General features: G+C 43.7%; 1 protein-coding gene across 1 annotated transcript in view; it reads right to left on the reverse strand.

Moving 5' to 3' along the window:
- LOC126187336 (transient receptor potential cation channel subfamily V member 5) overlaps window positions 1-25,556 on the reverse strand; it is a gene marked incomplete at its 3' end in the record, with an annotated part of 212,325 nt that overhangs the window by 26,779 nt on the left and 159,990 nt on the right. The window contains exons 12-13 of the mRNA XM_049928398.1: window positions 19,667-19,855; window positions 3,935-4,050 (exon numbers count right to left, since the gene is read on the reverse strand). Coding sequence (XP_049784355.1) covers window positions 3,935-4,050; window positions 19,667-19,855 — 305 coding nt within the window. The remainder of the gene's footprint in view (window positions 1-3,934; window positions 4,051-19,666; window positions 19,856-25,556) is intronic.

Consider the following 25,556-nt stretch of genomic DNA (forward strand, 5'->3'; position numbering starts at 1 on the left):
CTGCAGCGGAGTGTGCGCTGATATGAAACTTCCTGGCAGATTAAAACTGTGTGCCCGACCGAGACTCGAACTCGGGACCTTTGCCTTTCGCGGGCAAGTGCTCAGATGGTAGAGCACTTGCCCGAGAAAGGCAAAGGTCTCGGTCGGGCACACAGTTTTAATCTGCCAGAATGTGTAAGAATGGTTTGAGGAACACAACCAAAAACATGAAGGAGCTTGTGTGCAAACCCTTTTCTCTCGCTCCTCCTTTCCACATTCCAACTGAGCTCATATGAGTCACCATCGAGCTATATATGCGTTTCTCAGATCCAGCTCAGACCAACCTCTGCTGTGTGACATGGGTAGGCAGTCATGAATCAGAATGTCTGCTATAAGTTGTCGATATTTTGTAGAGTCGTCGCCATCACCAGGTTGCAATGGGTTGCTACTCTTTGAGAGCTAGATGTACTAGTTGTAATTACTTATGCTGTAACGGTAGTAATAGTAACTTTGCCCGCCCGGCTAGGCGCGCGGTTTAACGCGCTGCCTCCCGAGCGGGATGGCGTGTCGGTCCCCGGCACGAATCCGCCCGGCGGATTAGCGTCGAGGTCCGGCGTGCCGGCTAGCCTGTGGATGGTTTTAAGGCGGTTTTCCATCTACCTTGGAGAATGCGGTAGGGTTCCCCTTATTCCGCCTCAGTTACACTATGTCGGCGACTGCTGCGCGAACACTGTCTCCATGTACGCATACACCATAATTACTCTACCACGCAAACATTTGCGGTTACACACTTCTGGTATGACACACTCCGGGGGGTCCACTGGGGTCGAACCGCACAATAACCCTGGGTTCGTTGTGAGGCGGCGGTGGGGTGAGTGGACTGCTGTGGACTCTTGTGGGGTTGTGAACCACTGAGGGCTACGGCGGGACGAAGCCTCTCTGTCGCTTCTAGATCCCTGGTTCAGTACACAATACACAATGGTAACTTTAAACTGGCTGATCGGCTCCCTAGACGTGAATATAACAGAGTGGGAATGCTTCAGCTGGAAGTCGTCTTTTTTGGTTGCGAGCAAAGTTACCGAGCTGACAGTACTACACGAGGTAGTCATTGTTGTTTACTGTATTGCTATGCATTGATGATAATAGGGTCCCACACTCCGAGGAGCGTAGGAGACGATGCGGGAGACCCGCACTGCCGACTAGGCAAGGTCCTAGCGGTGGTGGTTTGCCATTGCCTTCCTCCGACCGTAATGGGGATGAATGATGATGATGATGATAATGATGAAGACGACACAACAGTAGCCAGTCATATCGAGGCAGGAAAATCCCTGACCCCGCTGGGAATCGAACCCGGGACCCGTGCGCGGGAAGCGAGAACGCAACCGCAAGACCACGAGCTGCAGACAATTGCTCTGTGTTATTTCACTCTATTTCGTATTGTTTCGTTGCCTTGTGATCAGTGTATACAGAAGTTGCAGTTAGGATTTTTATTAAAAATGTCAATACATAACACAGTTTCAGTTTCAATTACAAACGAGTCCGCCGCTCGTGGTCTCGCGGTAGCGTTCTCGCTTCCCGAGCACGGGGTCCCGGGTTCGATTCCCGGCGGGGTCAGGGATTTTCACCTGCCTCGAGATGACTGGGTGTTTGTGTTGTCCTCATCATTTCATCATCATCCAGGAAAGTGGCGAAATTGGACTGAGCAACGATTGGGTAATTGTACGGGCGCTGATAACCACGCAGTTGAGCGCCCCACAAACCAAACATCATCATCATCATCATCATCATCATCATCATCATCATCATCAATTACAAACTATATGTAATTGATCTTTTCCTCCGTGCGTAACTTTACTTTCGCAGAAGCATGAAGCACTGGTTAAGGTGCCGGTGCCTGCACTACAGAGGGCAGCAGGGGATTGTTCTGCCTGCTATGACTCCGAGCTCCAACCATGGCAACATACACTTCCCTCCAAGTGTGGAGGATGAGTACGAAACCTACACACATAGGACGGGCAAGTCTGCCTTCGAATTCAAATGGCTGGCAGCAGAGATCGTCAGCAGCACGGAACTACATTCCACGTCGCTCATCACGTGAAGCAAATAATACGGAGCTGTCGTATTACTCCGCGCTCTGCAACTTATCAGCACTGTGTCTTCGTGAGAGTCCTGCCGTGGGTTGCTGGAAGTATTCATGCACACTGTCTTTCAGAATGTGTCAGTTCCAGTAGCCTTGGCCGCTACACCACCAATCATTGCAGCTCACCTGTCCGAAGAGGACCTGCCGCTCTTCGGCAGTTGCCTAGGTTGGCTAGAGGACTGCCTTGTGTACCAGTTTCACTTTGCCTCAGAGACACCAGCTTGATTCTGTCTCACAGGCTAGGAACATCGCACAACCATCTCTTGAATCTGAGTATAGGTGCGTCATTGAATAAACGTGTGTTTTTGGAAGTAGAACTGCAGTCAATTCTGTAGTTGTGCTTATAGGTACGAGTGGTTATGGGCCAACTCTGAGTTAACTCACTGTGGTAGTACTGGTAGTTCAGCCGTGGTAGTAGTAGCAGAAACAACAGCAACAGTAGTGGTACATTCTGACGAGGGTGATGTGGCGTAGAAGGGCAGTTTATTTTGTTCTGAAAGACTTGGATGGCGTGTACAGGTAGAGCTGCCCATGCAGCTTCAACACGATACCACAGTTCATAAAGAGTAGTGACTGGCGTATTGTGACGAGCCAGTTGGTCGTGCACCATCGACCAGACGTTTTCAATTGGTGAGAGATCTGGAGAATGTGCTGGCCAGGGCAGCAGACAAACTTCTTATGTATCCAGAAAGTCCCGTACAGGACCTGCAATGCGGTCGTGCATCATCCTGCTGAAATGTAGGGTAACACAATTGAAATGTAACGTCCACTGTTCAAAGTGCCGTCAATGCGAATGAGAGGTGACCGAGTCGTGTAACCAATAGACCCCATACCATCACGCCGGGTGATACGCCAGTATGGCGATGACGAATACATGCTTCCAATGTGAGTTCACCACGATGTCACCAAACACGGATGCGACCATCATGATGCTGTAAACAGAACCTGGATTCATCCGAAAAAACGACGTTTTGCCATTCGTGCACCCAGGTTCGTCGTCGAGTACATCATCGCAAGCGCTCCTGTCTGTGATGCAGCGTCAGGGGTAACCACAGCCATGGTCTCCAAGCTGATAGTCCATGCTGCTGCAAACGTCGTCGAGGCGTGGCTGCACGATCCGTTACAGCCATGTGGATAAGATGCCTGTCATCTCGACTGCTAGTGATACGAGGCCGTTGGGATCCAGCACTGCGTTCCGTATTACCCTCCTGAACCGACCGATTCCATATTCTGCTAACAGTTACTGGATCTCGACCAACGCGAGCAGCAATGTCACGATACGATAAACCACAATCGCGATAGGCTACAATCCGACCTTTATCAAAGTCGGAAACGTGATGGTACGCATTTCTCCTCCTTACACGAGGCAACAACGTTTCAGCGGGCAACGCCGGTCAACTGCTGTCAGTGTATGTCAGCACGTTGTAGGCGTCGCCACCGGCGCCAACCTTGTGTGGATGCCCTGAAAAGCTAATTATTTGCATATCACAGCATCTTCTTCCTTGCTGTCTGTTAAATTTCGCGTGTGTAGCACGTCATCTTTGTGGTGTAGCAATTTTAATGGCCAGTAGTGTAGTTTCAGTCGATTAATGTGAAGGTATGAGGCGCTCAGGTAACAACTGTAAATTTACGAATGATTTATGGGAACGCAGACGAGTAATGTCGATTATGTTATTCGAACATATTCCCGTAAGTTATGTAAACATTCCCTATGCCATAGCTTCACTACTGTGAATTTGGATCGTAACGTGATTGCTGAAAATAGTGACAAGTCGATGAAAGAAGGAACATGGTGAACGAGGGGAGAGTACTCACGTGTCCGGCACGCGGATGGGCGTCGAGATGGAGGCTCGCTCCCACATGAGCCTCCTCAGCTGGTCGCCCGTCATGTTGCGCTTCTTCAGCTCGCGGATCGTCACCTTGCCCACGCGCTGAAACAAGACACCAGACCTTCTCTACTACTGAAATACATGCACAGCAGATATGAGTTATCAGAGACGGTATACAAAGGGGTCCAAAAAAATGTATCCACTGTTTAAAAGTCCATAACTTGCAAACTAATTGACGGAGTTGTCTCTTTTTTTGTGGAAGAGTATCTTAAAGTACAACTTAAAGATATCGCTGTAGGTGTTCGAAATGGTCACCATTAACATCCACACACAAACCATGCCGCCGAACTGTAGCACGAACTACTGTTTGCAACGTGTTCAGTTGGATATTTGCACATGAATGTACGATGGATTCTCGAAGTTCATCCAATGTGCGTGGCTTTTGTCGATAAACGACGTCCTTTAGTGTTCCCCACAGCTAAACGTCCAGAGGAGTTAGGTCTGGGGAACGTGGTGGATACTCCACAGCACCTCTACGGTCTATCCATCTTCCTGGTAGATTTTCGTCGAGGTACGCCCTAACACGATTTTGGTAGTGGGCTGGGGCACCATCTCGTTGAAAGTAAACTCTTTCATCTCCATACAAGTCTCGGATGGTAGGTAAAATGGGTGTCTGAAGCTTCTGATGGTACACCTCACCGGTAACTGGACCTGGGAGATGGATAGGCCGTAGAGGTGCTGTGGAGTATCCACCACGTTCCCGAGATCTAACTCCTCTGGACTTTGTAAGGGGTCCGCAGGCCCTTACGCCGCTTTCACACTATACGGTTTTGACCGTACGGCAAAAAGCCGTACGGCTGTAGGTGTGAAGAAATGTATGGCGCCTTTCACATTATACGGCGACGGCAAAATGCCGCTGCCGTGCCGTGCTGCAGCCGTGTCTTGCCACTACAACAGACGGTCGCCGTACGGCAAGTTCGACAACAGTGGCCTACGTGACTAAGTGCATGCTTTCACACTGGACGGTTTTGAGCCGTACGGCGTCGACTAGTTCGTTGTAGTGTCGTTTTATTCATTTGTGTTTATTCTTGTTTACTGAAAAGTGTAGAAGAATGGATGAAATTGATACTGAACTTTTGATAACCTTGGTGGAAGTAAGACCTGTTCTGTGGGACAAAACTCTAGATGCGTATAGAGATCGTATTGCTACAAAGAATGCTTGGCGGGAAGTTTGCGTAGCACTGAAGCAAGATTTTGATGAGATGGAAGACAAAGATAAAAATGCGTTTGGTAAGTATTTATTTAATATATTAATATTACATTTAATACGTTTTAAACAGTTTTTATTTAACGTTATAAATTTTATTCTAAAAGTAAATCGTTTGTTTATAAGTAAATTACTGCTACCAGTCACGTTTTTTTTGTTTTGTTTATATTTTGCACGACGCGTTTCGGGAAATAATTCCCATCCTTAAGTGCGTTTTTCTCTAAGTTTTCATCATGTGTGGTGTCTTTTTATGTGTCAGGTCTTGCATTCTGTTTTCTTTACTGTAATTTATAAGAGAAACACGCACAAGACCTCACAAATAAAAAAACACTACACATAATGAAAACTTAGAGAAAAAAACGCACTTGAAGATCGGAATTATTTCCCGAAACGCGTCGTACAAAATATAAACAAAACGATTAAAAACGTGAGTGGTAGCAGTAATTTATTTATAAAGAAAACTATTTACTATACAGTCGCAGGCTTTCACAAACAATCTACAAAAAGGAAAAGGCTTGTTAATTTATATCTTTGACATCTGCCATGACACGCTTCCAGCATTTGTCATAAAATATTTACAAAGAGTGTTCCTTATGGCGTTGGCTGTCAGTCCTCCTCTTATGTTGGCATCTTGGGCTAAGTCTTCCAAACCAGTGAAGGATGTGGTGTCTTCAATTATAAATCCATCTCTCTGACGTACAAAATTGTGTAAAACAATGCAAGCTTTAACCATTTTTACTGCAAAATCTGGATGAACATTTAAAGGTCGGTGAAACAACCGCCACTTATTGGTGAGGATGCCAAAAGCACATTCCACATACCTCCTTGCTCTGCACAAACGGTAATTAAATACACGTTTCTCAACTGTCAAGTTTGTTCCCCCAAAAGGCCGGAGCAAATGCGTGTGTAGGCCAAATGCTGCGTCTCCCACGAAGAAGTAGGGTACTTTTGGACCTTCCGTACCAGGCAGACATTGGACGTCTGGAAATTCCAGGGAATTACTTTCTATTGACTTCCATAAACTGGACCGTCTGAACACTGAAGAGTCACAGTCTTTGCCATAACTTCCTACGTCGACATAAATGAACCTGTAGTTGGAATCCGCTACAGCCATCAGAACCACAGAAAAGTATTCTTTGTAATTGAAGTACATTGATCCGCTATTAAATGGGGCAGTAAGACGGATATGTTTTCCATCCACCGCTCCTAAGCAGTGGGGGAAATTAGCAGTACGTTCAAATCCAGCCGCTATTGATTCCCATACCTCTTTGGTCGGTCTTTGTATACATTCTTCCCGCAGTGATGACCAAATTGCTGTGCATACATCATTAACCACTTTACTTGCTGTAGAAATCCCAATTCTGTACTGGAAATGTAAGTCAGTGAAGGAACAACCGCTTGCCAGATACCTGAACAAAACGAAAAAAAATCAGTGACATTTAGTTTGCAGTGGACATTTTTTGTTACAGTTTTGCTTTTTTCTATACAAAATTAAAATGTTTTCATACAGTTTTGTTTCCTTTTGATGTAGGTATAGAAGTAATACGGAGGTGGACCAATCTACGAGACTCCTTTGTGAAGTCAAACATAAAAATTCAAGCTGCGAAAAAAAGTGGCTCAGCAGCAAAGAAAAAGAAAAAGTATGTATATTCTGATCAGCTGCAGTTTCTAAAAAAGCTGTATGATGCTCGAGAGACGGAGGACAGTTTTCAATCGGAACGCACCGCCAGACTGGAAGAAGATATAGAAACGCAGGGCTCCGTCGAAAATACTGAGAATGTTTCTGGGCCATTTGATACAGCACCCACACAACAAACATCCAAAAGCGAGTGCCATACAAACAGAAAACATAGAAAACCTGATGCAATCGAAATGAAAATATTACGAGCTCTGGAAGAAGACAAACCTTGCAGCAAAATGTCATTTTTACTTAGTCTGAAGCCTCATCTGGAAAAATTTGATGAACAGGATTATCTTCAGTTTCAGATGGGAGTCCTCAAAGTTATAGAAAATATATATGAAAGGAGAAATATATTGACAGCTCAACCTCCTCCATTTACCCATTACACACCTCCCATGCCCTATAATAATAGATTTCAAGCTTATTCTTATTCACCTATGGAAAATGCTGCTCCAATATCCTCTTACCATACGCATCAGATTCGTCCTCCTCCAGCTGCACCAAACCCAACTACTTTTCTCGAACAACCATTACAGACTTCTCAAGGTCGCAGTTCTTATCAACGAATTAATAAAGTGCCACCACCATACCCTTCGCCTTCCACAAGTAGCCATGAAGGCCCACCATCAACAACGCAGTTCTACAACGTTTTTGCAGAGAGCCTGTCGCCACAAAGTGACAGTACAGTCAGTCCTGCTACAAACTCTTTGGTTTCAACTGCTGATATTGATATTGACTTTTCTACTTCATAATCTGAGCGTAATAAAAATGTAAAACACAAATAAATAAGTAAATAAACAGAACTAGTTTTTATGTATTAAATTACCTTAACGTGATAGCCAGCATTTGAACAGGTTGGATGCAATTGCGGAATTGTGTGTTTTGTCGTTGTAACACATCCTTTAGTTTTCTATGTAATTCGTCAAACGAGGTAATAGACATTCGGAAATAGTTAAAGAATTTATTTCCGTCGTTCCTCAAATCTTCAAAGAGTGTATAAAATAAACCCACTTCGTCTCTTCTCTGGTTAATGGGGTGTACCCACAAAAGACGACCTTTTCTTTTGCGGCGACGATGAAGCAACCACAAAGCAACAACTCGTTTACGGTTCATCTTGATACACACATTAAGCAAACTGAATAGACACCAACAACTGGTCACGTCAAAAAGCCGTGTAATGTGAAAGCAACACAGGCACGGCTAAAACTCGTACGGCTTTTTGCCGTACGGTCAAAACCGTATAGTGTGAAAGCGGCCTTACTACTAGGTTTGCACTCACACAGGTCGACAGGGCAACTATCGATTAGTGTGTCGGGTCGCGAGAGCGAGAGTTGAGTCAAAGCAGTGTGTGTTGTAGGTTCCCGCGAGGCGGGCAGAGCTGAGCAGAAACCAGCAATTGATAGAAATTACCGACAAAGGGAGTGGCCATCGCCGCGGTTCAACCCCTTTGTGTTAGTATTATACGGGAAAGTGAGAAAGTATACTTAACAGAGTGATTCAGTGATATTTATGTGTCGTTATTGAGATTCCGCGTCTACCGCGCCGGCATTATTTGGATTGCAGTGTTGGATTGCAGTGATTTGGATTGGCGTGTGACGATAATGAATAGCGAGGAAGCCTGTGCTGAGATTAGCCGTTATTAACAGTGTATTGACGAAGGCAGTGGCTGTCTCCTTTTTCTTGTGTTTTTGAGACGAATATAGATCTTGATTAGCGAAGCTGTGTTGATGTTCTTCTTGTTACCAGACATTTCATTATTACAGCATTGAGAAGGACAGAATGGAATGTAACAACTCCGTAGCAGTCCATTCCGATTGCCAGCCCCATTAGGTACATGGTCACATTAATTAATTATTATCTGGGCTGCTATCAGATCCCGATCGAGCGGGAACGCGTAAAAAAAATTAATAGGGAGCGTTACACCCTTGGCTTACCGTGAAAGGACTAGTGCAATTTTCGGACGAATAGTAAAGAACAATAAGTAATTTTATCTTGCTTAACGCGAGAAAATATTTTTTCATTTTGGATTGGGACAGAGCATAAACTTTGAAATCGCGACGAGAGAACAATGCATTATTGAACAATACGAAGTAATAGAATCTTACGATTGTGACTAAACTTTTTTTCTCGCCATATTAGATAAGAACAATAGTGTCGATAAACTGTGTTATAATGTGCAAACGCGTAAATTCGCGCGAAAAACTGTGAAAAGTGAACACTAAAGAAAGACACGGGTGAACATTAAAATAGTAGAACGAGCCAAGAATTCGTCACGAACGCTTTTACAGAAGTGTTTAATAGTAATATTATGACTGAAATTGTTTTTTGAATAGTGAAAATCGGACGGCTTCATGTGGACCCATAAACTGTTATGCAGACGACAATATATTGTGGCGACGCAATTGTTGAGTGACGTCACTAGACCCGTGTAGCAGCGGCGCCAAAGAGCTTCGTTCCGCGAGGTGATTTCACACATCATCCCAGCTACCTGTCGAAGGAGTAGCTTAGTCGCAGACGCACTACACCGAGCGCCGACCCGTCATCTAGCGGCCGGACTACAAACTACGCCCGCCTGCAGCGCCACGGAGCGGACGGCTGAGAACTACGACGGCTCGCCACAGCAAGCAGCGCAACTACACGCGGATCCGGCGGCAGTACAGCGCCACGCCCACTTCAAACGTCAAAACATCGCGACTCGCGGTAACGTCGGTTGGTGAGTGAAGAAGACTGGTTGGCATAACATTTAATTGCAGTGTGCAGTCTTCGCGGTAAATAAACAATTTTAATTTTTTTTACATTAGGGAAAGTGTTCAATTATAGTAATTTCTGAAAAGTTTGCGAGGTATACTCTGAAATATACCGTACTTATTTATACTTGCTGCATTGTTTAAATGGTAACTATACAGGTATACTCATTGTTTTTGGGGATTTTACATTTATAGATGTAATGAATGGTGTGATTTATCTTATTTAAAACATTTTGCATAAATTGTGTATGTGAATAGTGATATTTGAAATTATTGAGTTTTGAGGGTTGTTATGTTCGGTACTCATGCATATTGTATCAAATTGAGATTAACTGAGAATACTGCAGGTACTGTTTAATTAGTTTCATGGTAAATAGGAGTGTTTTGGGTGGCTAGAGGTTATTTTATATTACTTGCCTGAGCATTAAAAATAAACCAAACATGTCTACTGAAGATAAGCAGGTTTGTGAGGCAGTAGTTGAAAGGAAAGGGATAGGACAGGAAGACAGAGACGATTCGGGAATCAGTTGTTGTGGATTGTCATTAGATAGCCCATTAGCACATTCAACTAGTTATCCCGAGACACCGGGACGAACGACGAGAGATAAGCCAGTTTCAGAGGGTGCAGATATGCGGTCGATGTTGGCAGCTTTGCTAAAAGAAAACAACGCATCTCTAAAGGAATATTTACGAGAATCATTAGAGAAAAGTCTCGGAGAATCATTAGAGAAAAATCTCAAAGAATCCTTAGAGAAGGGTTTACAAGAAACTAACGCATCATTAGAGAAAGGTTTACAAGAAACTAGAGAAGAGGGAAGAATATCCAGAGAATCATTAAAGAAAAGTTTACGAGAAACTAGAGAATGGGAAGAAATATTCCGTAAATCACTAAAGGAAGATTTACGAGAATCATTAAAGGAAGATTTACAAGAAACCAAAGAGAGCTTGGAGTCATTTAAGGAAACGATAGCACAGGAGATCAAAACATCGTACATGGAGATGGAATGTAATCTGAAGAAGGAAATGCAGGAGTTACCAGAACGACTGAAGATGAACATCGACAAGAGAGAGAGTAAGCTACAGAACAACATAGACCAAGTCCAGGGAGACGTGGAGAAGATGGAAGGAAAATTAACAAAAAAGATAGAAGATGATGTTGAAGAAACTAAAGCCGAATTGGGAGAAGGGATCACCGAAGTGGAAACGAATTGTGATCATAGAATCGCCGAGGTGACGCAGATGCAGAAACCATGCAATGATACAGTTAAGGGGGTAGTAGATAGACAAAACCAACTGGCTGACAATCTAAGATATGCTATCACCATGCAACGAGAAGAGAATAACCAGAGGATTGCAATGGAAGGTGAGGTTTTCACTTGGGGAGTCAAGAAGAAGGAAGGGACTACTAGTTTTGATCAATTTGAAGGAGAATTCTTGAAGAAATACTGGTCCAAAAGTCATCAGTGTGCAGCAGTTGAGGACCTACCGCACCGCAAGTCAATTAATACATGGAGAGGAACGTTGAGAGAGTCTACCGAACATTTGTGGGAATTGAACGAGACCTTGGAACAACCCCTGAGTGATGACATAAAGATATCTGCGACAAAAAGAAGATTGAATCCGAGAATGCAAGAAACTGTATCCGGGAGCCTAATTAAAGATAGGGAGGCCTTGATGGAGATGCTGGAACAATTGGAGTCTGTTCGATCACAGGAACACAATCAAGCTAATGATCAAAACCGAGAGGGAAGTAATGACCCAAGGAATCATTTTAATCATTTGTCTGATTATAGAGGAAGAGGTGGAGGGACCGAAAAACCGAATGACACTCCAGGTGAGGTCCGGTCAAGAATGAGAGCTACAAGGACCCGAATAAACCTGCTAAGGTATATTTAGGACATTTAGTTATTAAATGAACATTTAAAAAAAAGGGAAATGTTTATTTAGATTATTTTTTCTGATGTGTTATAACTAGAGCTGCATATTTCATGTCGAAGATTATCTAAGAATGAGTATAAAACCTGTAATAACTAATTTGTAGTATAGTAATTCATATGTCCTGTGTTTAAGTAATAATTTTTGAGTGTATGTTGTGTGTTTCATTCAATATTGGACTAGAGAGGACTATTGCTTGTTGATATAAAAATTGTATTTTAGACAATGCCATGATTATGAGATGTAATAACCTTTTGTAAAAATTATTGTGGAGGCAGCCCACTACCGGAGTCGAGGGATTATTTGACGAATTGTAATTTCATTAATTATTAACACTGAGTGTTTGTTCAAACGTAGCAATGTTTCATTCCCTTGCCGATTCTTTTTCGCCTGCGGCTCTAAAGAAGTTTTCGAGGGCGGGGATGTAAGGGGTCCGCAGGCCCTTACTACTAGGTTTGCACTCACACAGGTCGACAGGGCAACTATCGATTAGTGTGTCGGGTCGCGAGAGCGAGAGTTGAGTCAAAGCAGTGTGTGTTGTAGGTTCCCGCGAGGCGGGCAGAGCTGAGCAGAAGCCAGCAATTGATAGAAATTACCGACAAAGGGAGTGGCCATCGCCGCGGTTCAACCCCTTTGTGTTAGTATTATACGGGAAAGTGAGAAAGTATACTTAACAGAGTGATTCAGTGATATTTATGTGCCGTTATTGAGATTCCGCGTCTACCGTGCCGGCATTATTTGGATTGCAGTGTTGGATTGCAGTGATTTGGATTGGCGTGTGACGATAATGAATAGCGAGGAAGCCTGTGCTGAGATTAGCCGTTATTAACAGTGTATTGACGAAGGCAGTGGCTGTCTCCCTTTTTCTTGTGTTTTTGAGACGAATATAGATCTTGATTAGCGAAGCTGTGTTGATGTTCTTCTTGTTACCAGACATTTCATTATTACAGCATTGAGAAGGACAGAATGGAATGTAACAACTCCGTAGCAGTCCATTCCGATTGCCAGCCCCATTAGGTACATGGTCACATTAATTAATTATTATCTGGGCTGCTATCAGATCCCGATCGAGCGGGAACGTAAAAATCAATTAAACGGAGTGTTACAACTTTTACCTGTGGGGAACACTAAAGGACGTCGTTTATCGACAAAAGCCACGCACATTGGATGAACTTCGAGAATCCATCGTACATTCATGTGCAAATATCCAACTGAACACGTTGCAGTCAGTAGTTTCTGCTGCAGTTCGGCGGCATCATTTGTATGTGGATGTTAATGGTGACCATTTCGAACACCTACTGTGATATCTTTAAGTTGGACTTTAAGCTACTCTTCCACCAAAAATGAGACAACTCCGTCAATTAGTTTGCAAGTTATGGACTTTTAAACAGTGAACACATCTTTTGGACCCCTGTCGATTCATGTTTTCTGAATGGTTGGAGAAAGCAATTGAAAATTTCGAAATACTGATCGCAGACGAATCCGAACAATATACTTTGAACACGTTATAGCACATTTCCTGGGAAATGTCTCGCTGGTAATTCGTAGGCTTATTTGGCTACTACAGGCACATTTTGTAACCGTTATTACGGAGCACGAATATAGCTAATAACGTGGTTTCACTGTAGATCTCACACTCGGAATACTTAAATGCATACCTACATAGATTTACAATGTCTGCGGTGTTTCTGTTTCGGTTTTGCATTTTACATAGTGATTTTTAGCCGACGCACATGGAGAGAGATGCTGTCGACAATCCCCGTGAAGCTTCAAACACATTTATCTGAAGCAGATTTTTCAGTTGAGTCATACACGGCTGGGTTTTACCTGCTTCGTAGCTTTTGGAATTTAGGAGGTGCTTAAGATATACGCTCTAAGACAAAAAAACGACTCACCGCGAAGGAGCTATGGAAATTGGTCACAAATTAATATTCACACAAGTATCGTCCGAAAATACAAAACTGTAATTGGAACGTACAAAACTGTAAAAGTCAGTATAAATTTGAAAACATAATAAACCACGGAATAGTGTAGATAGAGAGGTAAAAATTGACACACATGCTTGGAATCACATGGGGTTTTATTAGAACCACCCCATATTGCTAGACGCGTGAAAGATCTCTTCCGCGCGTCGTCTGGTGATGATCGTGTGCTCAGCCGCCACTTTCGTCATGCTTGGCCTCCCGGGTCCCCAGACCTCAGTCCGTGCGATTATTGGCTTTGAGGTTACCTGAAGTCGCAAGTGTATCGTGATCGACCGACATCTCTAGGGATGCTGAAAGACAACATCCGACGCCAATGCCTCACCATAACTCCGGACATGCTTTACAGTGCTATTCACAACATTATTCCAAGACTACAGCTGTTGTTGAGGAATGATGGTGGACATATTGAGCATTTCCTGTAAAGAACATCATCTTTGCTTTGTCTTACTTTGTTATGCTAATTATTGCTATTCTGATCAGATGAAGCGCCATCTGTCGGACATTTTTTGAACGTTTGTATTTTTTTGGTTCTAATAAAACCGCATGTCATTCCAAGCATGATGTCAATTTGTACCTCTCTATCTACATTATTCCGTGATTTATTCAGTTTTCAAATTTATACTGACTTTTTGATCACCCGCTATGAACGTGTGCTGCTGTGGTGCAATATCGCCAAATAGCTGCCAGGCATAGTAAACAGGAGACATGTCGATAGTAAGGCATAAGGTCTTTGCGAATTTCATTCCGTGTGTTCAGTTGGACAGCCACTAAGCCTCGCAGACAGGCGTGTGGACAATATACGCAGAAGTCTGCATTTGAGTGAGGATGTATAGATGAGCTCAAAGCAGCCGGCTGGAGTAGCCGGAAAGTCGCTCGAGTTTTGAATAGGAGCGATGGTACTATTCGGCCACAGCGTCAATAAGGAAGCGATCGACCTAGAGAGACGACAGAGCGAGAGGATCGAGCAATCGTCGGAGAGGCACTCAGAGCGCCGGATTCATCATTATCATCGATCCGACATTCAAGTGGTCCTTCAGTGACCACTTAGTAGGCGGGTCAAAGAAAGGGTGCTGAACTCATGGCAATATCATTGACCTCTGTAGATCAGTTCGAAGACTTCGAAGGAAGCACTTGAGAATTCACGACATCCAGAAATATATGGCCGCAGTATGCCAAAGTAGATTATTTTTTAGAGGTGCATACGGGTCCTGAAGATGACATAAAGAGCTGCCGAAACTGGGAGTGGAAATAAAATAAAAGAACTTCTCAATTTACTCGGCTGGTGAACGGATTTCTTTGTAAAATATTTGACCAACCGCTGTCCCACGTCCACAGTGGATCAACAGAGACTGGAATCTCAATGGCTGGAGTAGAATTGTCTTCAGTGATGAGTCCCGCTTCGAACTGATCGCCGATCGCTAGTGAAGACGTATCTGGAGAGGCGCTGCACAGTTGTGGGGTAGCAGCCTGACTGTCGTCCGCATACCGCCCGACGACCAGGACTGATGGTTTCGGGTGCCATTTCATTGCACAGCAGGATCCCTTTGGTTCGGTATCTGCGGCGCCCTTACAGGACAGCCATACGTCGACGATACTCTACGCCCTTGGCCAGCAAGGTCGCCGAACCTCTCCTCAGTTGCGATCGTTTGGAGCATTATGGGCTGGGCCTTCCAATCAGCTCGGGCTTCTGACGATCTAACTCGCCAACGGGACAAAATTTGGCACGATATCCCTCAGGAGGACATTCAAAAACTCTGCCAATTAATGCCAAGCCAAATAAGTGCTTGCATAAGGGTCAGCAGTGAACCAAGGCTTTATTGAATTGCTCAATTTCTAAAGCTCTTTCTCTTGAATAAATCATCAATTTTTTCTCAAACTGTAATCATTTGTTTCTCTGTACAGGTACATTACATCTACCGATTTCCCTTTCATTTGGATAATTTATTCGTGGTGCGTCGTTTCTTTCTCCTTGTCTTAGAATGTATTAACTACATCTGTACTCCGCAAGCCACCTTATGGTGTCGGAGTGTGGTGGAATGTGCTTGTGGCACCACTATCATCCTCCCCCTCCCCTCCCCCACCTTTCTTGTTCCATTAACAGGTGGTGCGTAGAAAGGAAGACCCATTTAAAGAGACGTAACTTTAGTACACATCGGGTTTTTCTTAATCAAGAGATATGTGTGCTGCTGACCCTTTTAAAGTGTAAGGCCGGCTAGTATTCCGCCAAACAATCCCACTTCTTGTAAACAAATTATAGAGTTGCAAGCTCTTATCTTCAGGTGGCTCTATTTAACATGAAATTAAAATTTGGTAATAGTACTATGTTGTGACATCTGGCCAGCTGAACACTTTAACTAAGGGGAGTGAAAGTTAAGTGCCGGTACAGAATGAGCCTGGTTAATACAGTCGAAGCGTGGACATCACCTGTGGACGTAAACGAAAGGTGCAGAGTTTTTATCGAGAAAAAGGATGTTTATTCCTTATTCAGAGTACAATTGGGCGCGCCCAGTTTGTATTACAATAGGCATTCCGGCATGTGATGACAAATGCAAAATTTTGGGATCCAACAGTCACTGCCAGAAAAACAATTTTTTTTCCTTAATTGTATTTTCACTCCTTTACCACTTAAAGGTTGCCTATTAGATGTGAGAGTTTGGTAGCATTGGTACAACATTGTGCTCTACAGCCAAAAGAGTAACTAGGAAAATTTAGGTCAAAAAAGAAAAAAATACATGAATGTCCATTTCGATCAGAGTTGTGAGCAAGCGAAGCTACTTAAGAGCTAGCGAACCAGTCACAATCAAACCATAACCGAACTAGTCACAATCAAACCATAACGTCAAGGCCGAAGAACATACAGACTAAAAGTAAAGAAGGAAGTACAAAAGTATTCCAGCATTTATTGTGATATAAAATTACGCAGGCAAAGATTTTATGGGCATATTAAAATAATGGAAGCAATTAGACTAACTAGACAAGTTGTGAAATTCTATGAAATTCATAGTAAAGCTACAAACTGAGATAACACTCGTTAAAGGGATCGTAGGAGGTAAAAGAAGAGATGAGAGAAGCACGGATAGTATAATATGAAATACAGAAATTGACGACTAGACAGTCGGCCAGGCATAAAACGCAAGAAAACCGGAATACTTAATCTGAGTATAGCAAAAGAATACAATCTGAGATAATGAAAACAATATGCGCACAAAAAAGTCTATGAGAAAATTCTAAAATATCCTTCGTTGTACATCGCTTGGTCCCGTAGGACCCAGGCGTGGGTAATAATTAAAAAAAATAATCCTCTGTAGATTGGATCCTGAGAATAAATAGAAAATCGTGCAAATAAGGAGAAGTCAGTTCACGCCATAGCTCGGAGGCTATGAGCCAGAGCAAACCGCATTAAAAAAAGAAAAGTTGTTGACTGCGACGCGCTCCTTGCGATAAGGCCCAGCCATTAGTACCACGCCATTGGGCCGTCTACGACTGCGACCTTGCGTTCTTCCGTATTTCTTTGGTTACAACCATCCTCTCGGTAAGTAGCTTACAACAGTTTTGGTGTTATGGTTTGATTGTGACTGGTTCGCTAGCTCTTTAGTAGTTTCTCTTGCTCACGACAACTCTGCACGAAATGGGTTTTCATGTACTTATTTATTTGCTGTCATTTACATTTAAAATGACTCTCAGTGACTAAGAAATGTCGTGTTTTCACCATATTAAATTGTACATATCCATAAAATTAAGTTTATTTAGTTCCTTAGCGATTTAACAAAGTTGCAGCTTTATGTACTCGGAAACTTAAAACTATTTAGGTAACATAAAAATTAACAATTTATGTTAAGGAAAATAGAGAGTTAAGAATCGTAGAATACCACCACCGATTTTGTCCACGGGGTGTACCTCAGAAAGACATTGAGTCTGTCAGCCACAACCCGATCTACTACCATTCGCCATTCGAGGGCGATTCTTTCATCTACTTGCACTTAAATGGTGTGATCCTTCATCTAGTTTAGGTTCTGTCTAGTTTGTGCTCTACATGTCAGCATTTGCTATCTTCTGTTTCTACATTTATCTTCAATCTGTTTACTGTACACTAGTTTTCATGACACTCTGTTGATAATCATCAGTTAAGTTTCAGTATGATACTTTTCGTAGTTTTACTAGTGTAGATTCAATAGAAATATACCATGGCTTTTTGTATGCATAAGCGTTCCATACCTAGGTATATAGGATTCATTTCCATCAGTAGCTAACAATTCTAACGCATCACCGGGCCTATGTTAGTACTTTACAATTAAACATTCTCTATTGACTCATCTTCAATTGCGCCGCAGTTGTCTGATCTGCTGTCACTACTACCCTTGTCTGTCTCGATACTATCGTCCGTAGACTCATTCGTTGCATGAGCTCGTTGCCCCTTGTACTCTCGTAGCTACAAGTGTTTATGTAGCGATCTACACTACTGGCCATTAAAATTGCTACAGCAAGAAGAAATGCAGATGATAAACGGGTATTCATTGGACAAAAATATTATACTAGAACTGACATGTGATTACATTTTCACGCAATTTGGGTGAATAGATACTGAGAAATCAGTACTCAGAAGAACCACCTCTGGCCGTAATAACGGCCTTGATTTGGATGGCGTGTACAGGTACAGCTGCCCATGCAGCTTCAACACGATACCACAGTTCGTCAAGAGTAGTGACTGACGTATTGTGACGAGCCAGTTGCTCGGCTACCATTGACCAGGTGTTTCCAATTGGTGAGAGATCTGAAGGATGTCCTGGCCAGGGCAGCAGTAGAACATTTATTCTATCCAGAATGGCCCGTACAGCACCTGCATCATGCGGTCGTGCATTATCATGCTGAAATGTAGGGTTTCGCATGGATCGAATGAAGGGTAGAGCGACGGGTCGTAACATATCTGAAATGTAACGTCCACTGTTCAAAGTGCCGTCAATGCGAACAAGAGGTGACCGAGACGTGTAACCAATGGCACCCCATACCATCACGCGGGATGGTACGCCAGTATGGCGATGACGAATACACGCTTCCAATGTGAGTTCACCGCGATGTCGCCAAACACGGATGCGACCATCATGATGCTGTAAACAGAACCTGGATTCATCCGAAAATATGACGTTTTGCCATTCGTGCACCCAAGTTCATTGTTGAGTACACCATCGCAGGCGCTCCTGTCTGTGATGCAGCGTCAAGGGTAGCCGCAGCCTTGGTCTCCGAGCTGATAGTCTATGCTGCTGCAAACGTCGTCGAACTGTTTGTGCAGATCGTTGTTGTCTTGCAAACGTCCCCATCTGTTGACTCAGGGATCGAGATGTGGCTGTACGATCCGTTACAGCCATGCGGATAAGATGCCTGTCATCTCGTCTGCTAGTGATACAAGGCCGTTGCGATCGAGCACGGCTTGCGTATTGCCCTCCTGAACCCACTGATTCCATATTCTGCTAACAGTCATCGGATCTCGACCAACGCGAGCAGCAATGTCGCGATACGGAAAACGGCAGTCGGGATAGGCTACAATCCGACTTTTATCAAAGTCAGAAACGTGATGGTACGCATTTCTCCTCCTTACACGAGGCATCACAACAACGTTTCACCAGGCGACGCCGGTCAACTGCTGTTTGTGTATGAGAAACCGGTTGGAAACTTTCCTCATGTGAGAACGTTGTAGATGTCGCCACCAGCGCCAACTTTGTGTGAATGCTCTGAAAAGCTAATCATTTGCATATCACAGCACCTTCTTCCTGTCGGTTAAATTTCGCGTCTGTAGCACGTCATCTTCGTGGTGCAGCAATTTTAATGGCCAGTAGTGTAGATGTTCTGTCTGCACAGTCGTTTGGATCGTCCACGGGGTCTTGTCTCTAAGTGATTATGTTTAGTCGTCGTGTGAGAGTGCTAGTCGTGTTTCCTGCGACCAATGGTCACAGTACTGGCGTTTTTGCTCTGGGGTCATTCTGTCTCCAGAGACACGAAGATTCTCCAAAATGGGCACAATATAGATCGTAGTACAGCTAGACTCAGTGGTCTGGTGTCAGGTGAGTATGTCCCAGCGACGCAGCAGAGGCTCGCCTGTGCGACGTACCTTCCAGTTCATGACGGCGCCCTTGCGTTGTCGCGCGCGCGTCTTGCTCTTGGTCTTGATGACCATGACGCCGCGCTGCTCCTGGCTGGGGTCGTCGCTGGGCCCCAGGGAGATGCTGTACTCCTGCAGGTACTGGTGCGCCGCCGCCTGGTTCACCGCGCGTTCCAGCGACACCACGATCTTCGCCCACTGCAAAACGAGTCAGGGTACAAGCCGAGGCTCCCCACAATAGTAGTAAAACTATTCACAGTTTCTAAAATGTCGTGTTTTATTAGGAACGGACGCTTCTGCACGAGATGCTTCACAGACTTGTAACAGTGTCTACTTATTCACACAGAAAATGCAAATATTAGAAAAGAAATTTGATAGGAAATGCCAAATGCCGAAGCAGTCATGGCTAGTGGAGAATAGCCAAGCTGTAGGGGCACTGTAATCTCCCTCTCGTTATATTTTGCTGATGCTTAATCTACGGTTTTCTTTGAGGCGATCGAACATTGGTAAGGATTGGTTAAAGGAGAGACCACGCTTCGTAAGAAACTTGGTCGTGTTTCCTAACACGGAACTCTGCCTCTTTTCCTTACTAATATTGAAGTGAAATTTAAACGGAACGGTTGCTCCCAAAGGATAACAATTCATACAATTTACTTCGTTTATTGAGCTGGTACTTAACGCACTTCCTAACAATTGTTAAACGCCAACTTTTAATATTAGCTGTTAAATTTAGTTCGACTGTCATACTGAGGATTGCCATTGTTGTATTCTTTCTGCGAATTAAACTACGACACAATAAAACTTCGCTTTAATATTAATAAGCGTTCAAATAATAAAAAGGGGCGATCGAAAAGTTTCCATTCGAAGACTGTACCGCTACGGTCGCAGATTCGATCCCTGCCTCGGACATGGATGTGTGTGATGTCCTTAGGTTAGTTAGGTTTAAGTAGTTCTAAGTTCTAGGGGACTGATGACCTCAGAAGTTAAGTCCCATAGTGCCCAGAGCCATTTGAACCATTTTTTGAAGAGTGTACAGTCCAGAATCGGTATGCCAATTTGGCAAAATCGCCGTGAACACTGACAAGGAAACCGTCCATTCTGTAAATCACGGATTTTGATGCGCTTCAAATATGTTGTAGAGGCACTTGCCCTGAGTATCTGGCTAACCGTTTTTTTAGCGACGGGCCTTGGTTTTTGAAGTTCATTGCGCGCTTTGTATATCCGTAATATTACACACATTTCGAATAAGTCAGCGTAGCGCAGCGGTAAAGGTTCACGGCTACCGCGCTGGAAGTATTGTCTTCGAATCCTGCTCGTGTTCTTTGTGTTTTTTTTTTTCAAAATCGACCGAATTTTTCAATTTTATTTCAAAGAATATCAACAAACATTGTAAGGTGTGCGATATTATAAAGATATATTCAGTTATTATTTTTTTCAAATGTTCATTCCGTTTGTGGTTCGCAGTTGAAGTTCCAAATGTTCGTACAACGGTCGTTTCTTGTATTACCGAAACCGATCTCCGCCCATTATCGTCCCCTCTCCCGTGAATACCGTTAGCTGTAACGGGAACCCCAGCTCCTAGGCCAATGAGGATGCGAGTTGCGAGTTGCATTCGCATCGAACTAACGCGTCAGTTGCTCGCAAAGCGTCTCTAGTGCCGTGTGTTAGAAAAATTCTGTGAAATAGAAGAACAAAGTGTTTCTTCAGTAGTGCAGCCAGAAAAGATCCTCAAGTAGAGAAGTTGAACGGAGAATCAAAAGGCGAAATCACAAATGCCATTAAATACACCGAAAATCTACTCCGCAATTTGAATCTCGTAACGAATACACCGCCTAGCGTGATCTCTGCCAATTCCGTTGCAACTGGGAATGAGATATGAATCACAATACAGGATCTCTTGGTCGAAAGACAGATCATTATTGATGGTGAACTGATAGATTTCAACGAAGAAGATGAATTGGGAAAATATGATGCAAACCACAAGCTGAATGAATATTTGAAAAAATTAATAACTGAATATATCTTTATAATTTCGCACACCTTACACTGTTTGTTGATATTCTTTGAAATAAAATTGAAAAATTCGATCGTTTTGAAAAAAAAGTACACGAGCAGGATTCGAATACAATACCTCCAGTGCGGTAGCCGTGAACCTTTACCGTTGCTCTACGCTGACTTGCTCGAAGTATATCTTATGTTACGGATATACAAAGCGCGCAATGAACTTCGGAATCGATTTTCTCAAAACCAAAACAGGATAGCCAGATACTCCGGGTAAGTGCCTCTACGACATATTTGAAGCGCATCAAAATCAGTGATTTACAGTATGGAGGGTCCCCTTGTGAGACAATCATCCCATCTACGCAGCAGATTGAAGATACCCATTTGGTAAAACATCGTGTCCTGCTGCGTAAAGAAGTCTGTAACTGCCTGCTGCACATCTTCGTCCGACATGAATCGTCGACCCTTCATGGCCTTTTTTAAGAGACTGAAGGCTTGATCAAGACTCTAGGGTGGGTGCTCGAATGCCTCCCACTTAAGTTGTCGTAACTTCTGCTTTACGACATATCCGGTATAGGGACGTTATTATCACGAAGCAGCAGCGTCCCTTCGCGTACCATTCCACAACGGTGGTTTTCGACAGAAATGATGCCCCTTACACATTCTTCATACTCCGATGAATGTCTACCTGTGTTTGTGTTTCGGCAGTCAAAAAAAGAATTACAGCACACTGGTCCTGTCTGAACGCGTTTGGTAATAACGATATCACAGTTCACAGACATGTCACAAAAATCCCTTGCCTATGTGTCTGTGCTTATACACCAGCATCGGAGTAGCGCTATGTTGCATATACGTTGCAGCAAGTACCCTCAGGCGGTAACTTTTTGATCGCCCTTCGTAATATAGCCCGCTACTGACTGAGAATGACGTCGCTGATTTGTCCACATTTCGCACCATCCGCGAATAAACCTATTAATCATTCTCTGCTGTCCTACCATTCGACGGAAAACTTCCTAACTCAGTTTTCGTTAACATCTGCAAACTGTTCATATTTTCTGGAGCGACTCTGTTTCATACGATCGCTCTACGAGAGACCTGAACGACTGATCTCATCTCACATAAACGGTAGCGCTTGGGCATTGTTGAACAAAACAGCAAGACACTGCCTCCTGTCAGAAAAGACGCACTCAGCTCAATGTTTCAGAGGACCAGCGACGCGTAAGGATACAACTGATCATGCAAGTACTGATGGTAGAACCTTTAACAGTCCGCATAACTATGGGAATACATACAGCACAATTAAGTAATCCTTTGGAGAAAGAGAAAGAGCTGGAGGAACATCGTGAGCTCAGGCGACAAGCTAGTACTAACCAAAGAACGAAAGTCTGAGAGCTGGACGTAATATGTAGAAGGGCTATACAAAGGAAACTAACTTCAAGAGAGTACTGTGGATTTTTTTTTACTCTTTTCATTCTCCACTACTAGCAATGGGGCAGGCTGTTCGAGATACGACCCACTGGAGAGTCACGGTTCTACAGAGTGATCAAAAAGTCAGTATAAATTTGAAAACTTAATAAACCACGGAATAATGTAGATAGAGAGGTAAAAATTGACACACATGCTTGGAATGAGATGGGGTTTTATTAGAACAAAAAAAAAAAAAAAAAACAAAGTTCACAAAATGTCCTACAGATGGCGCTGGTCAGCAAAACTGCTACCGTGACGGGTGAGAGGTACGCCGATATGTTACAGAATCGCATCATCCCCAGCCTGGCTGATAAACACCTGCTGGAACGTACGATGCTTATGCAGGATGGCGCTTCACCCCATATTGCTAGATGCGTGAAAGATCTCTTGCGCGCGTCGTTTGGTGATGATCGTGTGCTCAGCCGCCACTTTCGTCATGCTTGACCTCCCAGGTCCACAGACCTCAGTCCGTGCGATTATTGGCTTTGGGGTTACCTGAAGTCGGAAGTGTATCGTGATCGACCGACATCTCTAGGGATGTTGAAAGACAACATCCGACGCCAATGCCTCACCATAACTCCGAACAGGCTTTACAGTGCTGTTCACAACATTATTCCTCGACTACAGCTATTGCTGAGGAATGATGGTGGACATATTGAGCGTTTCCTGTAAAGATCATCATCTTTGCTTTGTCTTACTTTGTTATGTTAATTATTGCTATTCTGATCAGATGAAGCGCCATCTGTCGGACATTTTTTGAACATTTGTATTTTTTTGGTTCTAATAAAACCCCATGTCATTCCAAGCATGTGTGTCAATTTTTACCTCTTTATCTACATTATTCCGTGATTTATTCAGTTTTCAAATTTATACTGACTTCTTGATCACCCAGTATTCGGTCAAATGTCAGACAAGCTGATAATTGGGCAAATTCGGGACTCTAATTGGGAATAAATTGTTGGGGCTTACCAGTTCCGGCATATACCAAGGAAAACTTCCCGAAAATCTTAATCGGAATCGGGGAATAGAATCATATTAATTTATTTCCATATTAATTTATTCTCCGACGAGAACGTTGTCCCAACCAAATATTAAAATGTTGTGTATGTGTGACATGTCTGTACACTATGTGATCAAAAGTAACCCCCAAAACATACCTTTTTCATATTATGTGCATTGTGCTGCCACCTACTGCCACGTACTCCATATCAACGACCTCAGTAGTCATTAGACATAGTGAGGGAGCAGAATGGGGCGCTCCACAGAACTCACGGAGTTCAAACGTGGTCAGGTGATTGGGTGTCACTTGTCTCATACGTCTGTATGCGACATTTCTACATTCATAAACATCCCTAGGTCCACTGTTTCCAATGTGATAGTGAAGTGGAAATTAGAAGGGACACGTACAGCACAAAAGCGTACAGGCCGTCCTCGTCTGTTGACTGACAGAGACCACCGACAGTTGAAGAGAGTCGTAATATGTAATAGGCAGACATCTATCCAGACCATCACACAGGAACTCCACTGCATCAGCATCCACTGCAAATACTATGACAGTTGGGCGGGAATTGAGAAAACTTTGATTTCGTGGTCGAGCAGCTGCTCATAAGCCACACATCACGCCGGTAAATGTCAAACGACGCCTCGCTTGGTGTAAGGAACGTAAATATTGGACCACTGAACAGTGGAAAAACGTTGTGTGGAGTGACGAATCACGGTACACAAAGTGGCGATCCAGTGGCAGGGTGTGGGCATGGTGAATGCCCGGTGAACGTCATCTGCCAGTGTGTGTAGTGCCAACAGTAAAATTCGGAGGACGTGGTGTTATGGCGTGGTCGTGTTTTTCATGGAGGGGGCTTGCAACCCTTGTTGTTTTGCCTGGCACTATCACAACACAGGCCTACACTGGTGTTTTAAGCACCTTCTTGCTTCCCACTGTTGAAGGGCAATTCGGGGATGGCGAATACATATTTCAACACGATCGAGCACCTGTTCATAATGAACGGCCCGTGGCGTAGTGGTTACACGACAATAATATCCCTGTAATGGACTGGCCTGCACAGAGTCCTGACTTGAATCCTATAGCACACCTTTGGGATGTTTTGGAATGCCGACTTCGTGCCAGGCCTCACCTACCGCTATAGACACCTCTCCTCAGTGCAGCACTCCGTGAAGAACGGGCTGTCATTCCCCAAGAAACCTTCCAGCACCCGATTGAACATGGGCCTGCGAGAGTGGAAGCTGCCATCAAGGCTAAGGGTGGGCCAACACCATATTGAATTGCAGCATTACCGATGAAGGGCGCACGAACTTGTAGGTCATTTTCAGCCATGTGTCCGGATACTTTTGATCACATAGTGCCTGTTGTGTGAGTATATATTTGTTACTGAACGGAGTGATGTGCTGTTGCCACGCATTGTGAAAAAGGAAG

This window comes from Schistocerca cancellata, chromosome 1, assembly GCF_023864275.1.
Source record: "Schistocerca cancellata isolate TAMUIC-IGC-003103 chromosome 1, iqSchCanc2.1, whole genome shotgun sequence".
Lineage (NCBI taxonomy): Eukaryota > Metazoa > Arthropoda > Insecta > Orthoptera > Acrididae > Schistocerca > Schistocerca cancellata.